Source organism: Sus scrofa, chromosome 1, assembly GCF_054392235.1.
Source record: "Sus scrofa isolate SSC_HxYL_T2T_F1_AM1 chromosome 1, Sscrofa_HxYL_maternal_Yorkshire_Landrace_v2.0, whole genome shotgun sequence".
Lineage (NCBI taxonomy): Eukaryota > Metazoa > Chordata > Mammalia > Artiodactyla > Suidae > Sus > Sus scrofa.
The window spans coordinates 288,172,985-288,194,513 of NC_139383.1; the positions used below are offsets into that span (position 1 = coordinate 288,172,985).

Genomic DNA, 21,529 nt, shown 5'->3' on the forward strand with positions numbered 1-21,529 from the left:
TACAGCGGGAGCAGAAATGAGTTCTACCTGAGCCTGAGGACCCACGGCCTGGGAGACACAGATTCAGAAAGCACCCGAACGCTTCCCCAGACTTTAAGACAGGGGAGGCCTGCAAAATCACGTCAGTCGTCAAGAATCAGGACTAGAGGAATTCCCGTTGCAACTCAGCAGGTTAAGAATCTGACTAGTATCCATGCGGGTTTGATCCTCCCTCGGTGGGTTAAGGATCCGGCGTTGCTGCGAGCTGTGGTGCAGGTTGCAGACGTGGCTGGGATCCCAAGTTGCCGTGCCTATGGCTGTGGCAGGCAGCTGCAGCTCCAATTCGAGCCCTAGCCCGGGAACTTCCACATGCTGCGGGTTTGGCCCTTAAAAAAAAAAAAAAAAAGAATTAGGATTAGAGCTGGCAAGATGTAAGGCTGCTTGGTAATCAAGGATGCTTTAGGGTCCCAAACACACAGTTATTCGGGAGACCTTGAGACTGTAAGGCTGCAGCCGGCAGCTGCTGGCAGATGCTGTTCTGAGAACGGCTGGCTGAGTCTGATACAGCTCAGAAAACTAAGGTCCTGAGGAATCTGGAACTGTCTAAAACCACATCCACAACGGCCACCGGCTCCATACCGGGTGCCTGAACCACCGTTGACCCATTTTGATTTTTCTTTTTTTCTTTTTGCTTTTTAGGGTCTCACCCGAGGCACATGGAATTTCCCAGACTAGCGGCTGAATCGGAGCTGTAGCCGCCAGCCTACGCCACAGCCACAGCAATGCTGGATCTGAGCCGTGTCTGCGACCTACACCACAGCTCACGGCAACACTGGATGTTTAACCCACTGAGTGAGGCCAGGGATCAAACCCGAATCCTCATGCTGGATTCGTTTCTGCAGCGCCACAGTGGGAACCCCTTGCTTTTTTTCCAGCAGCGCCCAGAGCATGTGGAAGTTCCTGGACCAGAGACTGAAGCTGAACCACAGCAGTGCTAACTCGTGATTCACCTGCTAGGCCGCCAGGGAACTCTAATACTATTTTGATTTTCAAATGCATTATTTTTCTTTTTAGTGCAGTCTTCCTTTGGTGGTTAAGCAGACCCACCACGCATGTTTGACAGGCTGTAAGACAGGCCATTCTGGTTAGCACCAGGTTCCAGCCAAATCGCATGTGCGCCAGAACGACCTCATGCCTCAGGGTGTGAAAATTTCCCCATCACTCGCACGTATTCTTAATTCTAGGGTATTTTCGAGGAACGCGGCTACTGTGTAAATCAATGGGAAAATGTACTTTATCAAGATCTGATGCCCTGCAAGTTCCCCGGCGGGGCAGTGGGCTAAGGACCCAGCACTGCCACTGCTGTGGTGCCAGTTCAGCCCCTGGCTGGGGGCTTCCACATACCTGTGGCGGCCACGGCGAGAAGCCAGGAAGGGACATGCAGGAGCAAAAGCCCAGAGAGGAGACGGGACCTGACACCGGGTGGCCAGGTCCCCTCCCTCCAGCCTGGAGGAGGCCTGGCCGCCTGGGGTATCGAGGCACAGGGTTTCTTCAACCAAAACAAGCAGGCTGGCGCTCCGGTCGGTGCGCTGGTCACCTGAGAAGCGGGCTCTGCCCTCTGCTCCAGCCTCTTCTTATTGAGGGACCCCTCCCCCAAACATCGCAGGAAAGATCCGTGACTCGGTGACTCCGAGGCCCTCCCGCTGCCACACGCAGCTGAGCCAGCCCCACACCAGGCCAGCTCCACGGACCGTGCGGCGGCTCAGTTTCTCACTTAAAAACACAAGTACGGTTAAAAAAGAAAAGGCAGCAGGACCAGTTCCTGCCGGCACTTTAACTCCAACTAAAACACGGGACTTTGCCAAGAAACCAGAAGCAGCGTGGAAAGCCACTCTCGGCCAAGAACGCAAACATCTGCCAGGACGCACACGGCGTCCACTTGGGCACCGAAATAACACCAGGACAGAAACTGCAAAAGGGGGTTTATTTATTAAAGAAAGTCATCTGTGAATTCTACTTAAGTTAGTACCTTTGACGTTAACACTTTGGGTTGAAACATGCCTCCTCTCTCAAATAACACGTGGACTCTACAAGCAGCGCCTACAGGCCAAGTCAAGTAGCATTTCAAGAGCCCACAGGGGCCCTCGGAGGGAGACGACCCTTCTCGGTGTGACAGCCACTCGTCTGTAAACACTGGCAGAGGCTGGAGACGCGGCGTCCGAGGTCTGCAGCAGGAAGGTGGAAGCCGCAGCGCCCGCCGGCCCCTCTCCGCCCCCGGCCTGGGGCCCCGGTGTCGGCGCTCCTGCCCGGCTCGGCTGGGGGTGCGCAGAGGAGCCGCGCGGCCTACGAGCGGTTCAGGGTCTGGAAGACCCTGGAGATCTGCAGCATGACCGGCCCCGTCTCAGGGTCGTTCATCCACTGGGTGCTGTTCAGCGGGTTCTCCAGCATGTCTTCAAACGCTGCGGGGAGACGGCAGAGCCGGCTGAGCGCCCGCGCCCTCCCCAGCTGCAGACTCCCGGCCTGGCAGCCTCCGGGACAGCCCGGGCCACGCGGAAGGCCCTTCCAACCCCCCGCCCGCCAGGTCTGATCTGCTTATGCAGCTGCCTGAAAACGGGAGCAGTGTCTCCACTTGCAGGAGGGCGGGTTCACTGGCACGGAAACGGGCAAGCACCCCGGCAGCAGGTGCCAGGGCCTTAAAGAACTGGCAGCCGCGCCCACGTGACCCCACCCCAAGCCCACGCTGACAGAGCGGTCAGGCAGGAAAGACAGACACCCCGGTCACTACCACAATTGGGAAAAAAAAAAAGGTGCTGTTGCAACCTAGCATCTAATGGGAAAAGCCCAAGTGTTCAGGCTTAAGGGAATCACTGAAAAAAACGAGCACGATGAAAATGGAACTGAGCAGTTCTTTAAACGAAAACTGAATTTCTATGCGCTTTTACACACAGAGGTGCCCCCGGAAGAAACTCTACCCCCGACACACTGGCCAAGTGGTGGGGAGCTCGCTGACCGCAGGATGGGCTGTCACCCGCCTCCTGGACCCTGTCACGTCGGCCGACGTCAAGGCCCGGCTGGGAAAGCGGCCCCCAGCCTGCAGGCTTCATGGAAAGCATTAACGTGAGCTCACAGCTGCTCGGGGCCACGGGGGCCTCAGCTCGGCGTGAACGTCTGAGTCCATCACGATCACAACGGGTGGCCCTCCCGGCCCCTAACACAGGGCCAGGCGCTCCTGAGCAAACGCCTCTGAAAACCAGCTGGAGGATCAGAAGAGCCCGGAACAAGGAGGTACGGGGTGCTGCTGCAGGTGAGGACGGGGGCCCCGCGTCCCCCCACCCAGCAAACCGCAAGATTAACCGCAGGGGGAAGGAGCACAGAGGAAAAAGCGGTCCGTGTAAAAACCACACAGAGCGTTCGCCAAGGCAGGACCTTCTGCGCACGTCTCACTTGCACGTTAAAGACGCAGAGCGCGCGCACAGGGCGTGCTTGGCACTCACGGGGCCTCCCTGGCGCGCACAGGGCGTGCTTGGCGCGCGCGGGGCGTCCTTGGCGCGCGGGGCGTCCTGTGAACAGAGCTCCGAGATGAGGAGCTTCGGAAGCGCCCAGTGCAAAACAGCGTAAATAACCAGCAAGAGAGGAACAGCGTCTGTTAAATAACCTGTGACGCATCTACAGAAAGCAAGCCCTGTGTCCACTGGAAACGTCTCTCTGTCTTTCTTGGCCACACCCAAAGCATACGAAAGTTCCAGGCCAGGGATTGAATCCCAGCCACAGCTGCAGCAATGCTGGATCCTTAACCCACTGCACCCCAGCAGGAACTCCTAAACCCCCCTTGAAAAGAGCAGATGCATCAAGAGAAGACGCATCAACGTGGTGTTGGCCCAGGTCACCGGCTCTGGGTGGTTTGCTTCAGAAACGTGAGAAACACTCAACGTGGCAGATGTTAAACCACCCGACGATCTCGACAGAAGGGGAAAAAGCATCTGGGGTTAAAAATCTGAGGGTGTTTGTTCTCTTCTGGCTCAGCGGGTTAAGGACCCAGCACTGCCACTCAAGTGGCTCGGGTCGCGGCTGCGGCACCGGCTCAGTCCCTGGCCGGGGAGCTTCCACACACCCCTGGGCGCAGCTGAAAACAAATGTACAAACAAAAACTCTTAGGGAACAGTTTTCTCAGGGTCACTTGAGACACTGCCTCCTGGGTTTCAATTCCTAACAATGTCTACCAAATAAACAACAACTCTCAGAGTTCCTGCCGTGGCTCAGCGGAAACGAATCTGACTAGGATCCCTGAGGACGCAGGTTCGATCCCTGGCCTTGCTCCGTGGGTGAAGGATCCGGTATTGCTATGAGCTGCGGTGTAGGTCGCAGATGTGGTTCGGATCCAGCACTGCTGTGGCTGTGGCGTAGGCTGGCAGGTGTAGCTCTGATTCATCCCCTAGCCTGGGAACCTCCATATGCCTCGGGTGCGGCCCTAAAAAGCAAAAAAAAAAAAAACCAAAAAACCACTAGAAAAGGAGAGAGGAGAAGGTCTCCTGACCGTGGGACCAGCGGGCCCTCCTCCAGGACTCAGGAACGTTCAGCTGCTTCAAGAGCAGGACGTGTGTTCACCGAGGGGAGAAGGCAGCGGAGTCTGCACAGTGACGGGATCAGCGTGCGGGGAAGAAGCGCCTGGATGAGAGGAGGACAACTGCGGGCAGAGGGGCCGACGGCGGGCAACTGCTGGAAGCAGACTGGCCTCTGAGGTCAGGCAAAGGGCCAGGCAGGCAGTAGCACCTGTGCCCGCTGGGAGGCTGCTCCTGGGGGGCCAGGGACCAGGGCTCTGAGCCGCTGTGGACGTGCGCCACCTTCCTGGTGAACGGGCTCAGCACACTCACGGCCGCCTGGTAAGCCCTGCCTGAAGCAGGCGGCCTAGAGAAACCCTCCCGCGGGCCACGGAGGGCGCAGGGCAGCCGGGCAGGCAAGGAACCAGCAGGTGCCATGGCCGCAGAGCAGAGCGGCCAGTCCTGGCACCGCCTTGCGATGAAGTTCTCTAGAACAGAGGCCCGGCCGGAGCGGAGCCTGCCTGGAACACAGAGGCAGCGACCAGCCTCGGGCAGCAGGGCCCGGGGGAGGCTCTCGGGCCACTCACAGCGGGGGGAGGGGAGCCCCTGGGGCCTGGGCTGCGCTGGCTTTTAAAAATCCGGGTTTTTTAAGCTGAACAGCAGGTACCGGTTGCTGGTTTTATTATTCTCTTTAAGCATAACACTCTTAAAGGCACAGACCCTTCCGTACGTATACACATCACAGTCGAAAAAAATGCCACGGGAACGCCTCACAGGAGTAAGAGCCAGTCAACCAACAGGCCCTCAAGCTCGGCCCTACCCTGCGTTGCTGTCTACACTGCCGGCCTGGATCATCCACTTTAACTGGTTTATCAAAGCTTGAACAGAGCCACCGCATAGGCGGCTGTCCCACTGCGAGCAGGGCCCAATCTCCGGGCCCCACGCGGCACTCGTGGCAGGAGCTACCGGGGGTGGTGACGGCAATATCAGCAGGGCCATCTGTGCGGTGGCTGCCGGGCCCGCCCGAACCAGCAGAGAGAAGGCACACACCTAGTAACGTCTTGGGGTTGGTCAGGCCCAGCTGCACCACGGGGTTGTCCAGGATGGCCTGAAAGAGGGGACTCTCGGGGTCGATGCCCTGGTCCAGCTCCTCGGGAGAGGGCTTGCGGTCTCCCAGCAGCCACTCGCACTGCGGACAGAGGGCGGCAGCCGTTAGTGTCCCCGGACCCCCTCCGACCCCAAGCGCTGCAGCTGGAGCTCCCGGCCGGCTCCCAGGGTGGTCTTCTCGGCAGGCAGCCCACCCGGCCAGCGAACGGGATGGGGAGAGGAACTAAGAACGCTGGGCTCTGCTGCGGGGAAGCGGCCGGGCAGGACTGGGCGTCCCCCAGGTCCAGGCCTCTCTGTCTCCCAACTGCTTGGCCACTGCCCGGCTCTGACCCCGCAAGTGGGCGAAGCTGCCGCCCCAGCCCCTCCCGGGCAGCTCCCCGCCGCGCTGGGCACGGGTCCATCCTGGCGCTAGTGGAACGAAGTCCACCAACCCGTCCCTCAGCCCCAGCACCGCGCTTGGCTTCTGAGGGCAAAGCGAGAACCTCCCGGGGCCCGAGAGCTCGGCGCCGCCGCCCACCTGGCGCCCTGCCTGCCGCAAAGCCCAGGGCACCCGCCGCCGGCGCCCGGCGGTGTTACTCACGGCGGCGTTCTGCTGGTTGTTGTTCACCCGGAGGGCGTCCATCACCTCCTTCTCGTCGAAGCCCATCTCCATCAGGGAGACGACGGCCTGGGGAGAAGGCACCGGCTGAGGCCGCGCCCGGAAGCGTCTGGGCGCTTGGCAGAGGCTGGGTTAAAACGCCGCCGGGGCTGCTCTCCGAAAACCCTTTCCCTACGGCCTCGGCCGCACGCTTCCTGGTTTTCTGAACCACAGGGAGACGCAGCGCCGAGGTGAGGGTCTGCCTGCCGCCCAGAGGCGGGCGGGCGGACGGGCCGCGGGTCCCCCTGGGGCAGCCCCGGCTCTGCGGGCACAACGGCCTTCACTCGATCCAGGGCGAGTGTCGGGGAAAAGGGGCGCACGAGCAATTCCGTTTCAGTGCAGACAAAACGCCCGTCATTTTCATAAGAAACAGCATTTTCAGAGTTCCTGTCAGGGCTCAGTGGCAAGGAACCTGACTAGCATCCATGAGGATGCAGGTTCGATCCCCGGCCTCGCTCCGTGGGTTAAGGACCCGGCGTTGCCGTGAGCTGGGGTGCAGGTCGCAGACGCGGCTGTGGCTATGGTGCAGGCCAGTGGCTACAGCTCCAATTCGACCCCTGCTGGAAACCTCCATATGCCGCAGGCGCAGCCCTAAAAGACAGAGAAAAAAAAGAAAAAGGTTTCCTTCACATTTTATCTTTAAAAACGGAAACTAAGATTAATGCTAAACGCAATTAATGAGATTTAAGCATAAACACGTGCTAATTTTTGGAAGGAACAATGACCCCATGTCCAACGTTTGGGGGTTGGACGGATGTACGTTTTCAGGACAAAAAATCCCCAACAGGACAACACACCCTTCGCTTTGCCCCGACTTTAGCGCACAATCTCTGAAAGGGTCGGCTCTGCACAAAAAGGTAACAGATTTTTCAAAGCCTCTCGGGCTTCTCTGAACTCTCGGCAGCTCACACCACGCGATTTAAGCCTCTGCCACCTTCTGTCCTCGACCGCTCACAGTGGGGGCTGTGGGCGCTGCCAGCCCAGGGTCGGCGTGTGGACACCGCACAGCCCCGTGCTCTGACCTCACCCCCCTTTGGTGGACGTGTGCGGCCAGCCTGCAGGCCGCCTGACTGCTGCTCGGAGGGCCCAACACAGCCGCCGCCAGCTGCGGGCGGGGGCCGGGAAAGACGGCTCAGCGGGGCCAGACGGCACGCGGTGCGTCCGACGGTCGGTCAGGACTTTCTGCTTACAACCCCCCTCGTCTGCTTTCCCGAGCCATGGCCTCCCTCTGGGCGTCAAAGACCGCTGGGGTGAGAGCCCCACGCAGGAGGATTCTGACGCCCACGCTATAAAACCGCCGGCAGTTTACTTCTTTTTCGGCTGTGCCTGCGTCGTGTGACGTTCCGGGGCCAGGGATTGAACCAGCACCACAACAGAGACAACACCAGAACCTTAACCCGCTGAGCCACCAGGGAGCTCCGGGAATCTACTTCGAAATCCAAGGACAGGAGGGCCTGCCTGTTCGTCCCAATAAAAACCCTCCTCTCTCCTGACTCCTGTCTCGGCCCAGGACTGCTGGGGGCGAGAGCGGACGCTCCCCCACCCCTCTTCCCAGCCGTCCAGGAAAGACCCCCCGTGGGCTGCCACATGGGGCCCTGGCATCCGCAGGCTCTGCCCACAGCTGGCGAGGGGAGCATCTCAAGTCCAAGCCGTGCTCTCCCATCCGGTCTCCCCAGGATCTAAAGTCACATCTCAATCCCTGTGGACAGGGACAGGAACAAAAGCCCCTTCTCTCGAGCCTCTAAATCGGCAACCAGACGATGAACGGCCCAGCAGCCGCCCCATAAGGCACGCGGGTCCCCACAGGGCGAAGCGCAGAGCCCGGCCGAAGAGCAGTAGGCCCAGCCAGCAGCGGCTGCCCTTCCCAGGCTGGAGCCGAGCTTGGCCCCTAAGACAGCGAGACGATGAGAAACTTCCCTCTGGACCAAAGTAAACCAGCTACTTGTGAATGCAGAGCTGAACCCAGAGGAGGAGACTCCCAGAGGAACAAGAACTGCAGGCCCACAGAGGCTGTGCTGGGGGTGGGGGCCCCGCCCGGGCGTTATGGGGCGGACTGGGGCCTGAGGTCACACACAGCACGCAGGCCCTGGGGGCACGCAGAGCCTGACGCCGGGCCCCCCGAGAGGGGTCTGCACCCCTGGAGGAGGGCAGGGATGAGCCACAGGAAAACTGGCCCCTGGCCGGAGGTCCGGCTCAGCCCCACACAGGTGGGCTCTGACTCGCCCCCAGAGGGTGGCCTGCGGGGTGGGGGGTGGGGGCGCCCATGGAAACACGGCCCCCAGACGCCGCCCACGCTGGGATGCCGTGGCCGCGGAATCAAGAGGATGGACGAATCAGAGCCCTGCCAGCTGAAGCGGGTGGGCCTCCGATGGAAAACAACAGACCCTGCTCGAAGGAGGAAGCCATCCGAGAGGAAACTGAAATTCAAACCCCAGAGAAGAGGAGGGCGGGACGACGAGGCGGCAGAGGAGAGGTGGCGCTGAGCGGGCTCGCTCGGGCCCGCTGGCGGGGCACAGCCAGCGGCACGCGGACCTCGGGCCCTCGACTCGAGCCTGACCAGCCTCCCCGCCCAGCCGCTCGGCGCTGGGACACTCACTCGGAAGACAGACGGGAGCCTCGGAGCTTCCAGAAGGTGCCAGGCCTGTGGACTCCTGGTTCAGAGGAAGCGCAGCCCTCCACAGAAAGCGGGAGCCGCCTGCAGCCGCCGGCCCGTCTGCCCCTCTCCCCCGACCCCCGCGTGGCCTGCCGTTCTGCAGGGCCGGGCCGAGCCGCAGCCTCCGGGGAGAAGCAGCCGGGCCAGGGCCGTGGGCACCTACCCGAGCGTCGGCACGAAACTCCCTTTTCCTCCGGATCTTCTTGAAGATTTCCGTCAGCTCGTCCCGGGCCTCCTCGTCCCCCTCCTCCGCGCTGGGCCCGGCGCTGGGCCCCGCAGCGGCCGCCTCTCCCGGCGAGGCCGGGCCCGGCAGCGGCGTGTCTATGGTGGGGTCTTCCGCATGCTCGATGAGCCACTCCATGGCCTGAGGCACCGACATGCTGCGAGAGAAGACGGCCCTGCGGCACCGGCCGGCGCTGGGCACTGGGCTCTGCGCCCGCGGCGGGAGCCGCCCACCCTGGGGGAGAATCCCGGCCTGGGCTGCCTGCCAGGGAGGCGCGTCTGGGTCCGAAGCACACGGCCTGCCGACTGTGTCCTGGGGACAGGTGACCGGCTCGAGTGCTGAACAGAAATGGAGGGCACGGGCCTAAAGGCGGGGCCCGCAGGGGACCCCTGGGGAGCCGGCCGCACACGCGTCGGCCGCCACCAGACCTGGGCAAGAGCCCGGCAACACGTGCAGACGGAGCGACACACGTTCGCAGCAAGCGACTCGACCTCCGGCTGCCCCCCAACGCTGGGAGACGCCCCATCGGGTTATTCCTGGACAGGCGCCCGGGGAAGGGTCCAAACCCTCTCACTTGGGAAACGATGCAAGCGGCGTGGGCTCCAGGGGCCGCTGCACGTACTGGTTCAGGCGCAGCGCCTTCACGGCCCTGCTCTCGGGGAAGCCCATCTCCGTGAGCTGCCGCAGGGCCGCCTCGTCCACACGCTCGTCCTCGTCCTCGTCCAGCATGGCTGCGGGCGACAGACACGCGTGAGCAACGGCGGCCGCGGAGCCCCTGACGCCTGTGGCCAAGGGCGCCCGGGCTCGAACCCGCGGCCCTCCGAAGCCCCGTCTCCAGCCCCGCCGTGGGCTCCGGGGGAGGGCCCGCGCGTACCGTTGGCCTTCTTGAACAACTCGACGGCGTCCGGGTTCAGCGCCAGCAGCTTCTGTGCCACCTCGATGAGGGACACCAGGATCTTCCGGAGCTCGGTCTGGAACTGCGGCGAGAGGAAGACGCCCACCGCCCCGGGGTTGAGGCCACGCCCTGGCCTGAAGCTCCCCACGTGCGAGCCAGGCCCCGAAAAGACACCGAGCGGGAGTCGAGACCAGAGGGAAGCGAGGCGTGTCCGGAGGGCGGGGAGGAGAGGCCGGGCCGCAGAGACGGCCAGGGCCCGCAGCCTCCCGGCCAGCGGCACAAACCCAACACCCGCGGACGTCCCTGGGCGCCCTGGCCCAGGGCGGCATCCGGCCCACCCGTCACGGAGTCAGCTAAGCCCCCTTTGGCTTCACTGAGGAAAACAGACGGATTCCATGGGCTTCGCAGTCTCTAACTCCGCCCCGGCCGCAAGGACGGCCTGCCGCTAATTCATCTTCTCAATGGGGGGGGGGCGTCCTCGGAAACCCTGCCAACCCGCCCCATCAAGTGAGACACACCACAAGGGCGGGGGGCACCCGGGCTCTGATGCCCTCGTGCGCACGGAACTCCCCGGAAGAGCGCTGGAGAGGTCTGTTCCTGCAGCGACCTGGGCTCGAGGGAGAGCTCAGACCGGACCAGTCCCGGGGCGCCCCAGGTCCGGCCAAGGCCCCAGGGGAGCGCTGGAGAGGCTCAGCTTTGCAGCTTAGAACGTGCCAATCCACTGGGATTCCCGTCATGGCTCACTGGTAACTTAGAACTTGCCAGTCCCAGATAACCAGGAGCCCGGAGCTCCAGCCAGCAGTTCTTGCCAAACTCAGGACGTGACGTCCGCTTCTCCAGCGGTTTCTATCCTTTCATTTTCAAGCTTCTTATGTTGAGTTGATGCCAGGTTTACAAAAAAGCCCCAACAGCACTCAGAGTGCCCACACCCCCTTCGCCTGGCTTCCCCAGGGCCCCCAAGCACCCCCCACCGCCGCAGCGGCCATGGCCCCCGGGAGGCCGGCAGCCCCGTGAGCACTCACGTCTCTCGGGCTGGTCTGCACCGCGGCCCGGTCCATGTCGCGGGAGGGCAGGTTGGCGGTGGCTCTGAATATAGCGTCTCTATCCGGGGCCTTCTGCTCTTGTTTCTTCTAACATGGAAAGGAGTTGGAAAGTCAGACGTGAACATAAGAGCAGCAAGAGGCAGGACTGTGAATACTGCTGAGAAACAGCGCTAACAGGGCAAGAACGGGGCTCCCCGGGAGCTGGAACCCAACGCCCCTTGACCAGCAGGGGGGTCTCCAGAGGGCTCTGTGCACAGCCTCGGGGACAGAACGCTAGACACCCCTACGGCCTGCTGGCGCCAGACGTGGCAGCGCAGGACAGGAGGAGACAGACACGGTTTCTCGTGGCCACGGAATGGCCACCACACCGTGACAGTCAACTCGGAGGAACCACGCGACCTGCAGTTACGCCCGGCCGGCCAGAAACGTGCAGTCCCCTTGGCTCCTTCTGGAACTCCCGACGCGACAGCAAAGGCACGAAGACGGCAGAAACGCACAAGAACAGGAAGAGAGAGCCCAGACTGGGAGAAATGGCACCAGATTCTCGGAAGGCAGCAGACAGCTGGGGGGCCAGCAGAGCTGGGAAGGCGGAGACCCAGAGCGTGTGGGGACCAGGCCAGGCCGACCGCGAGCCGGGGGAGGCCCGCGCGGTGGGGGTGAGCGGGGAGCTGAGGACGGGACGGCCACGAGGCGCACGGCTGGGTCTCTGCCCGCAGCAGAGCCCACTGGCCTCACGAGCCGCCAGGCACGGAGAGCAGCCAGGGAGCCCCCGAGGCCTCTGACGGGGACGCGAGGAAAGTCTGCCACGTGAAAGACAGAGACCAAGATAAAAGCGGGACGAGTCAGAGCGTGAAGGAAAGACAAACAGGGTCGGCAGAGCTTTAACAACAGAAAGCGCTGCTTCACGACACTCACGGACACAGGAGCACAACGGGGTGTTACAGAAGATGGCCCGAGAACGAGAACCTGATTGGAAAACCAAAAGCTACAACCAGAGGAGCTCCCGCTGTGGTGCAGAGTTAAGGACCTGGGGTTGAGTCTGTAGTGACTTGGGTTCAATCCCGGCCTGGCACAGTAGGTTAAGGACCCGGCATTGCCGCAGCTGCAGCTCAGATTCAGTCCCTGGTCTGGGAACTTCCATAAGCCCTGGGTGCAGCCAAAACAATAACGATAAAATAAAATGATAACCAGATTAAAAAGGCGATAGGATGGTTAGAAGACAAAGCCAAGGAACTCTCTCAGAAAGCAGCTCCAACATCAACGAACGGGAGCTCCAGAAAGAGAACACGAGGGGAGGAAATGACCCAAAACAGTCCGGAAAACTTCCGGAAAGAAAACCCAGATTCAGCAGCAGGCTCAGTGACGGGAAGAGACCTGCAAGTTCGGAAGAGCATCGGGGCCTCAGGGTCCCAGACGGAGGCGGGGGGGAGCGGCTCCAGCAGAGGACGGGAAGCCGGGGACGCACAGACGCCCAGCAGCCCAGGGCCCGAGCCTCAGGGCCCCTGCTCCTCCCGGGGGCCAGAGGGGGTCTGGCCCCCAAAGCAAGGAGCGAGGCAGGAGCAAGACCACGGACTCTGAAGCAGGCACACAAGCGAGACGCCCGCGGCCCTGCTCTCGCCGGTCCTGCTGGGGGCCCCCACTGTGAGCAGGTGGGTTTCACTCTGGGGTTAGGCCAGGTCACAAGGCACAGCGACCTAAGGACACGGGCCCTGGTGGGCCTGACCTCATCGGGTGAATTCTGGCCGCCGAGATACAAAGCAAGAGGGAGTCGGCACATGAGGCCCCTGTGCGGCAAGGAGCGTGGTGGCCTGCAGGAGAGGAGGGCGGCCCCGTTCGCAGCCAGCAGGGAAGCGGGACCTCAGCCCCTCAAACGGCAGACACGGGATTCTGCCCAACACCCGACAAACAGCCGGCAGCAGGGCATCCCCAGAGGAAGGCAGACCTGACTCCAACTCGCGCACGCAGGGCCCAGCTGAACCCCAGCGCGGGCCCGAGCCCGTGTGCGCTAACGGAGGCGGCTCTGAGCCCGCGGGCCCGCGGTCGGTTGGTCGGTCAGTCGGTCGGTCGGGGACCCACAGACCTGGGAGGGGAGGGCGGGGAGCTGGCAGATGGCCTCACACTTGCAACCCTGTACTCAGAGCGGTCCTCCGTTTGGGAGAAGAATCTGAGAACAATCAGGGATAAGCCCCCAGAAAATAAAGAAAACAGCGAAGTGGTGACCGACTCCAGGAGGACGCAAACTCGGTGAGCAAGAGGCTCGCGGGCCTCAGCAACTCCCCCAACGACGGAGGGGCCGAGCCCCCCCACCTCTCCCACGGGGACTCGAGGGGCAGCCAGCGGGGGCCGCGGCTGGTCTCCAAGAGGCGTCAGCGCACAGGCCGCTCAGAGGCCGGGAAGGAGCCGGAGGAGCAGGCGGGAGAGCTGAGGGCGGCCTCTCGAGGGCGCCACGCGGGAGGGATGCGGGTGCTGCTGAGTTTTACGGAACACGCGCAGCGTGGCGTGACTTTTTCACTACGTGGGCTACTTTGACGTTGGCAATAATTCACACTGACAGGCATTAACATTTTGCTTCATCTTTCAAATACGTGCAGAAAAAAGGTGAGGGCCCCTTGCAACCGGAGCGTGGGGGTGACGGGACGCTGCTGTCCACACAGCTGTCGAGGTTCAGGCACCAAGGTTCAGTTGCCGGCGACCAAGACGGTAACCCGGGAGCCGGGTCGGCCCCGCAGTTCTGGGAAAGAGGCCCGGCTGGGGCGGGGGGCGGGACGAGCGCGGCTGCAGATAAGGGGCTCCCGGAGGGGACCCTGACAGCTCGGCCTGCTCCCAGGCCCAGGCTCAGGCCGAAGAGGCTGGCCTGCTGTCTCTGGGGTGGACACTCTCCCCAGCGTCTCAGGGCGAGCGTGGGACAGGAGCTCAGTCCTGGCCGGGATGCTCACTCGATGCCCTCCAGCAGGGCTCAGCTGCGCCCCGCACAGCAGGCATCTGGCAGAAGAGCAGGAAAAGGCCCATGTACAGAACAAACCCTGCACCTACGGATGGTGGCCGGGCCTCCTCAACAGCCTTCGGAAGAGCGGATTCTCCGCGTAACGACCACACGGTCCTCCCAGCGCCTGGCATCCGAGGAGCCCCGCTAAGGGACAGCCGCCCCGCCCTGCCGGGCGCCGTCGCCAGCCCTCCGCACTCCCCGCCCTGCTCGGTGGGTGCTCCTCAGCGGCTCCGGCCTTTTCCCATCGGGAGTGGCCTCGGGGGCAGGGGCGGGGGCTCGACGGTAAAGAAGGGGCCACAGCCCCGAAGGTGGAGCTGGTCACGGGAGCAGCCACTAGGAGGGCTGGTGCCCATGCCTCCCGCAACAAGGGCCCGGCAGGGAGCACGGACAGCAGCGCCCAGATGCTTCTCTTCAACAGCGTCGACACGGGCAACACCGACCAACCAGCGCCCCCACCCCAGCTCGGAAACTCACCTTCTCTTCCGCTGAGACCTCGGCCATCTTCGGGAGCGGCGACGGGGCCCGCTTTCTGATCAGCAGCAGCACATCTAGGGAAGGCGTCCACCGTCTCAGACCCACCAAGCGGCATGAGGGGCGCCCGGGGCCCAAGGACAGAGAGGCAGGGTCCCCCCAGCACGCCCCACGGAGCCTGCGCACGAGCCCCCCGCCCGGGGCCCTGGTCTGCAGCCCCCGCTCACCCACGGCCCCGGGCCTGGCAAGCGCCTGCTGTGGGTCAGCAGAGGCGACCCGAGTTCTTCCTCCAGGGCCTCCGTTTTGAAAGCCTGTGAGGTTGCAGCGTGGGGTCAGGCCACCGTCCACTGTGTGCTTGGCTCCCGGGCAGCCCCCACGCGGCCTGGCAGCAACCGGCCAGCCCAACACGCCTGCCACAGGGGACTTCGGGGAGCCCGGGGTTAGACCGGGTTCTGAATATGCAGAAAACCAAAGTTTTCTCCCCAGGCGCCCCCGCAACTCTGAGGGACCCCAGGGACACAGGTACACTGAGAAGGTCTCCCTCGGCGCCTGAAACGCCCGCCGCAACCACAGGCTCCGGCCCCGCACAAGGCGGGCGGCCGCTCCGGAGGCGGTGGATTTGCTGAGACGGAACCGAGAATAAAGGCCCGGTTGGCGTCTCAGGTGCAGGCGGCGCGCTCCGTTTCAGGGGCTGCTCTTTTGCACAGATATGCCGGGGGCAGCTTTTGTTTCAGCAAAGGGAAGGTAACACTGTCTCGGTTCGGTCCGGCTGGTCCCACTGGGCCCCGGCCCCGCCCCCGGCCCCGCCCCTCACCTTCGTCCTGGACCGACTCCTCCAGGATGGTCCTGGCATCACTCAGCACCCTCTCGGAGGCGGCGTGAATTAACTTGTGATGGCTCACGCTTTTGGGGTCTTCCGAGCTCCCGGGAGCACACTGGGGAAGGCAGAGAGCAGGTGCCCAGGCCAAAGGAAAAGGTCCCGACTGGGCCCCAGGCCTGACACGCCACCCGCCACCCTCGGATGGCCCGGAAGGGAGGGCAGCGAGCCACGAAGGCCTGGCAACGGGGGAGGCCAAACGAAACGCGGCGCCACCTGGCCCCGCAGGCAGCGCCCTGTCCACCCCCTCCCCACACCCCAAACGGGCTCCCAGCTCGACACGTGATACCCTGCTGGCAACGGGCGGCAGCCTGAGCTGCTTCCTTGGTCTGGAAAGACCTGGCGAGTGCTTTAAAAACGAGACCAGCAGGTCCATGTTTCCCGAGAACCTAACGGTCCAAGCGTGACTTGTGCAGCCCCACCCCCCAGGTAAGCGACACGGAGCGGGAGGGAAGCTGGTCCCCAGGGAGAGGGGACAGGGCCCTGGCCACCCGAAGCCACAAGGCCCCGAGCAGACACGACCGGCCTCGGCTCAGCCCCCAGCCCAGCAGGCCACAGCCACAGAGACCCCAAGAAGTTCCAGGGGTGGTGCCCCCCGCCCCCGGGAGCTCGAAGTGGGGCAACGGGCACGTGGTTGCATCTCACTACTCAGGGGCCCAAAAGCCCCAGGACACACGAGGGGAGGCACTGAAGCACAGGCTGGAGGGAAGCTGCCCCCCCCAGGGCCCCAGGGCCAGCGTCCCCACGGCCCCCTCGGTCATCAGAGCAACTTTACACCCCGCTCTGCTGCCAGCGCTCAAAGATCCGCCACACGCGTCCGAGCTCCCAGGAGGGAAACCGGCCCCTCACCTCCCTGCGCCGGCCTCAAGAGCAGGCAGGAGTTCTGGCAAATCTACCGCCGGAAACAGGAAAAGAGGGTCACACAGACTCCCAGGGGCTGTCAGTGCGCACACAGGGCTGGGCAGGCGTGAGCGGGAGGACGAAGGGGACGGCAGCCCCCGGCAGGCTTTAGCACAGGGGACCCCCTCCCTGTGACCGCACAGTGGCTCCTCTCCCAGAAACAGGGCGTGCTTCTTCTCGTTCTAAGATGGGCAGGCGGGCCGATCAGTCAAGTCCAGAATACAGTCTATGAAACACGACTTTCCAAAACCATCAGCAGCTTCCTGCAAAAACCGTAGTCTGCGGGTGTCAACAGCCGCCAGAGCAAAACACACCATGAGTCATCCTTGCTGTGCGTGCGAATTTCACTCCTTCCTTTGTCCTCAGCAGAGGCGCCGGCAGCACGCCGGGAGCGGCAGCCCAGGGCCCCAGCACAGCCCGTCCGGGGGCAGGGAGGGTGGACACCCGCCGGCTGGCCTCCTGCCCGGCACGGAGACCAGTCTCTCTCACGCTAGCTGTGGTCTGCCCTTGAAGATACACCTTCGTGTGATCTGAGAAAAGGGCACGGCCACACGAGCAGGCCGCACACCAGCCGCTTCATGCCAGCTGCCACACACACCGACAAAACCCGCCACGTCACAGGGGTCATTTTCTCAAAATCATCAAACTCCTGTCACACAGGATGGTTTACTCTGCCCCTCCCCCAAGCCTGGTGATCCCAACTCACATAAACCCAGAAAGGAAAGCCACAGGAGCAATCCACTTCTGTAAGAGTTACGATAGGAACTCATCGATAAAGCAACTTTGTTAATTAAAAAATACGCAGGCACTTGGTCATGGCTCAGCGAAAACGAGTCTGACTCCTATCCACGAGGACGCAGGTTCAAGCCTGGGCCTTGCTCAGTGGGTTAAGGATCAGCATTGACGTGGCTGTGGTGTCGGCCGGCAGCCACAGCTCCAATGCGACCCCTAGCCTGGGAACTTCCATGTGCCGTGGGTGTGGCCCTAAAAACAAACAAACAAAAAAGTATTAACAAAATAATAAAAATCTGATCCCCTTGCTGCACAGTGGGAAAATTTTAAAAATAATAATAAAAAATGCCACATTCCGTGTGTGGGGGGGAACCCACAGTGTCCCCTCAGGTTAGAGGGACAAAGGAAGGAAGAAAGAAGGCCAGCTTAAGCTGCACCAGAGGAAACGGGGGGGGGGGCAGCACAGAAGCACAGGGCTGGTTTCCAGGGTGACAGTCAAGTACACAACCTGAGCACGCTCCTCCCTAACCGATGCCTTCTGACTGGCTCCCGAGGCAGCAAACTCTGCCCACAGATCAGGATGGGCACAGAGGCGGCACATGGACAGCTCAGCTCCAAGTTCCGCAACGTGTGTCAACCCTTTGGTTGTGAAACTCGGACCTGCTGCTTGGACCTCCACACCTGGAGAGACTGCAGAGCGGAATAAAACCCCAGCTCAAAGCAGGATCTGGCCAGGAAAAATCCCGACTGCAATAATATCAGGAACATAATAATTAGCCTCATGTCAAAACCGGCAGCCTGATTAAACCCAAGTGCTCTTGAGATTCATTAGCAACCAGCTGTGAACCAAAGAGTTCCCGCTTCTGCTCCCCTCCATAAAATAACGCCACCCTCACCTTCCGTGAGTTAAACTAGACGCCACACCAATATACCCGCTGACGTCACCCTGCCTGACTCAGCAGGTGACAGGCCATGTCCACGCGGGTCTGTCCGTGTCCAGGCATGCCTCGTTTTATGTGCCTGCCCTATGTCACTTCCCAGACGGTGTGCTTTTTGCAAACTGAAGGTTTGTGGCACCCTCTGTCAAGCCAGTCTATTGTGCTATTTTCCCAGCAGCGTTATCTTTAAGGAAGGACCGTCTTTTCTACACACGATGCCACTGCACACTGAACTGACTGCAGGGTAAAGGTAATTTGACATGCACCGGGGAACCAGATAATTCGTGGAATTAGCTCTATGGTGATGCTCGCTTTACCGTGACGTCTGGGACGGAGCGGCGGGCTCGTATCCCATTCCGCCACACGTCTGCTCTGGGCCCTCCGAGTCTGGCTCCGGGTGTGTGACTAGAAACCCGACCCCCGAGGAGCTCCCTCTGCAGCAGCTGGAACACAGCCCGCAGGGAGGGCTTCACAAACCGTACTAAACAAGCAACACAAAATAGCCTGGATGGTCAGGGAGCGCTCAGCGTGCCAGCTTAGTGCCGTCAGGGTGGCTTTCTAGATGGTGACATCGCCCGACTGGGTCAGAAGAAGAGAAGAGAGTGCTGGAAACACACCTGCCCAAGGGTGTGAGCCCAGGTGGTCTGCCTCCCTGATGCGAGACCAAGACAGTTACTCGCAGGCTGCAGGTTCCAGAAGGGGGCTCTGGCCTGCCTCTGACAGTTACAGAACCAAGGACCCAAAAGCACCTTGCGGGCAGTCACACAGCAGCAACTGCAGGCGGGTCCCAGAGACCACCTCATACACACGGGATTCAGCACACGCAACGCCCACCTCAAAGCTGCGGCCTCCTTTACCCTAAACTCTGACATGGAGACGCTACACTGTGCAAAGGATAGAGTTTCCTCAGCCAGGGTCAGATAGAGAGATATCTTAGCCCGCCTTACAGAGCTGGTTGTTTACAGAGATAAAGCCAAGAACCAGTTCCAAAAACTAGCAACCTAAGGAGCTGGACGAGGAGTATTACATGGGAACAGACTTTAAAAACCGACTCTCTCAGCGAGAAGCCCTTTCTCCTGTCCCTACCCCTGTAATCAATTTACAGGCCTCGGGGAAGCAAGGGCGCAGGGAGGAGTCCCGCAGCCGCACTATTTTAAGGGATTCGAGCTACGGAGAGGCCAAGCCAGGCCCCGGCCCACACGCCAGCCAACGGGAAACAGCTCCAAGCAGTCAGCTCCGCAGGTCAGCAGAAGGCGCCTCTCCCTGCGGGCCCCTACTTTCGCGGGCACCACTTCCCAGCGGCGGGGAGCTGCTGACACACTACGACCCCCACCCCAGCAGCGAGCACGGATGCTGGAAGCACAGGAGCCTCCGCTCCGGCGGCGACTTCGCCTCGCCTCGCCTGCACCCCGACGTGCCCCCGCCTCCCGGGCGGTCGTCGAGGTGAAACCGGAGGGCGCAGGGCCGGCTCGCGGAGGCGCGCCCAGCGGGTGTCGGGGGGCGGCAGGGAAAGGGGGCGAGGGAAGGGGAGGCCTGGAGCCGCGGCGGACTTACGTGCTTGAGGCAGCGCTCCTTGAGCTTCTCCACCGAGGTGTCCTCGGTCGCCTCCTCCAGCCACTCGGCGCCGTCCGACGCGCAGATGTGCAGCCGCAGCACCTTGCCCGCGAAGATCTTCTCCTCCTGCACGAACATCGCGCCGCCGCCGCCGCCGCCGGGGCCTGCGCCCGCCGCCCGGGCCCTGAAGGTCACCGGGGCGGGCGGGCCGGGGGCGGGGCTAGGCCGCCCGCGCGCTCCCTCGCTGGCAGCCGCCGCCCCGCCCCGGCTCCCGTCGGCCAGCCGCCCGCCACTCGACGCGGACCGAGCCGTCGCCTCGCTCCGCCGCCGAGCCGCCGGGGGCGCGCTGCCGCCGCCGCCGCGCAGGAAGTGCGTCACAGGGCGCGCCCGGAGCACGCCGGGAGATGTGGTTCTCCCGCGGCCGCGCGCCGTCTTTGCCGCGCCGGAAATGCGTCAGGGTGCGCCCGGAGCGTGCTGGGAGGTGTAGTTCTCGGGCCGCTTCCTTCGTCCGGTCCTGGCCGTGGGCTTGCGAGTTGGTTTTGAGACGGGGTCTCAGTGTGAAATACGCAATGGATCTTCAAGATCTGGCAGGAAAAGAGCCTGAAGAATACCTCCTAATGTTTATATCTTGCCTACATGTTGAAATAATAGTTTGGATATATTGGGTTAAGTAAAATACATCAAAGTTGGTTTCACCTGCTTCTTTTCACTTTCTTCTTTTGGCCTTTTTTTTTTAAGAGCCGCAACCCAGGACATATGGAAGTTCCCAGGCTAGGGGTTGCATCGTAGCTGCAGCTGCAGCTGCTGGCCTCTGCCACAGCCACAGCCACCTGGGATCAGAGCCGCATCTGCCACCTACTCTGCAGCTCACAATCACGCGGGATCCCCAACCCGCTGAGCGAGACCAGAGGTCACACCCGCGTCCTCATGGATGCTGGCCGGGTTCGTTATCTCTGAGCCACAAACAGGAACTCCTCTTTTCACGTTTTAAAGCTGTGGCTACTAGATACTTTTAGATTGCATATGTGGCTGCTGTGGTTCCTTCTGGACCGCACTGCCCTAGATCAGAGTCTCTCAAAGTGTGGTCCCAGGACCAGGAGCAGCAGTGCCTGAGAGCTTGTCAGAAGTTCGGGTTCTCTCCGAGTTCCGAGTTCCCTTTGTGGCTCAGTGGTTAACGAATCCGAGTGGTATCCATGAGGACGCGGGTTCAATCCCCGACCTCACTCAGTGGGTTAAAGATCCAGCGTTGCTGTGAGCTGTGTGTAGGTCACAGACACAGCTTGAATCCCACGTTGCTGTGGCTGTGGTGCAGGCCGGCAGCTGTAGCTCCGATAGGACCCCTAACCTGGGAACCTCCGCATGCCCCGGGTGTGGCCCTAAAAAACAAAAAACAAAACCAATAAAGAAAAGAAAGAAGCAATTGGGGTTCCTCGACCCGCTTGGATCCTCCGATCAAGGACTCGGGGGAGGTGCGCTCGGCGGGCTCGCGAGCGTCCCCAGGGAAGGAAGCTGACCTGTGCCTGACCCGCCCTCACCCGCCGCATTCATCCAGGGGCCTTTGCTGAGCAAGGCCACACAGTTCTTGTTCTCGGAGGGTGGCCGTCTAAACGGGGACCCAGTCCCAGCCCCTCTCGCCTTCACCGTGTCATACACACGTGATTTCCCCCCACCACGCTTCCCACCACGTCCAAGTTCCCTTTGTCCATTGACTGACTGCCTCCCTGAGCCAGCCCCTCGCTGCTCACTGAAAATATAGTCATGATTAAGCTGGAGGCCAAGGTAGAGTCCTGGGAATGTGTGTTCTCACGCAGGAGGTACACGTGCTGGCGGTTGTGCGGACACGGTCGCACAAGACGGGCGACCTGGGGGGCCAGCAGGGCCTGGAGGGGAGGCGCCGGGGAGCGGACTCCGGGCCGCGAAGGCACATGAAGGCTGAGGAGGAGGCGTGGAGAAGAAGAGGATCCAGGACGGAAGGGAACTGGCGGGGAGGAGGCTG

General features: G+C 62.1%; 1 protein-coding gene across 8 annotated transcripts; it reads right to left on the reverse strand.

Annotated features, from left to right (window-relative positions):
• Window positions 1-1,946: 1,946 nt before the first annotated feature.
• Window positions 1,947-19,876, reverse strand: UBAC1 (UBA domain containing 1). 8 transcript variants are annotated; one of them, XM_085020090.1, is made up of 12 exons: window positions 19,813-19,876; window positions 19,534-19,753; window positions 15,347-15,467; window positions 14,760-14,843; window positions 14,536-14,609; window positions 11,055-11,162; window positions 10,012-10,114; window positions 9,760-9,868; window positions 9,078-9,294; window positions 6,205-6,291; window positions 5,568-5,706; window positions 1,947-2,438 (listed from the first exon to the last, which is right to left on the reverse strand). In XM_085020090.1, the coding sequence occupies exons 2-12, from the start codon at window positions 19,669-19,671 to the stop codon at window positions 2,323-2,325; spliced, it is 1,296 nt and encodes a 431-aa protein (XP_084876216.1). In that variant the 5' UTR covers window positions 19,672-19,753; window positions 19,813-19,876; the 3' UTR covers window positions 1,947-2,322. The 8 variants fall into 8 exon arrangements, with proteins under 8 accessions (XP_084876216.1, XP_084876226.1, XP_020936864.1 ...); XM_085020100.1 differs by lacking the exon at window positions 14,760-14,843; XM_021081205.2 differs by having other exon boundaries at window positions 19,534-19,876.
• Window positions 19,877-21,529: the final 1,653 nt, after the last annotated feature.

Bases quoted from the DNA above. Each gene is read 5' to 3' on its own strand.
- UBAC1 (XM_085020086.1), bottom strand. From the start codon at position 19,671: ATGTTCGTGCAGGAGGAGAAGATCTTCGCGGGCAAGGTGCTGCGGCTG. The intron at 11,163-14,535 runs GTGAGTTTCCGA...TTTCCATGTTAG, and splicing joins AGGTCTCAGCGGAAGAGAAG to AAGAAACAAGAGCAGAAGGC. The intron at 9,295-9,759 runs GTACGTGCAGCG...CTTCTCTCGCAG, and splicing joins AAGGCGCTGCGCCTGAACCA to CATGTCGGTGCCTCAGGCCA.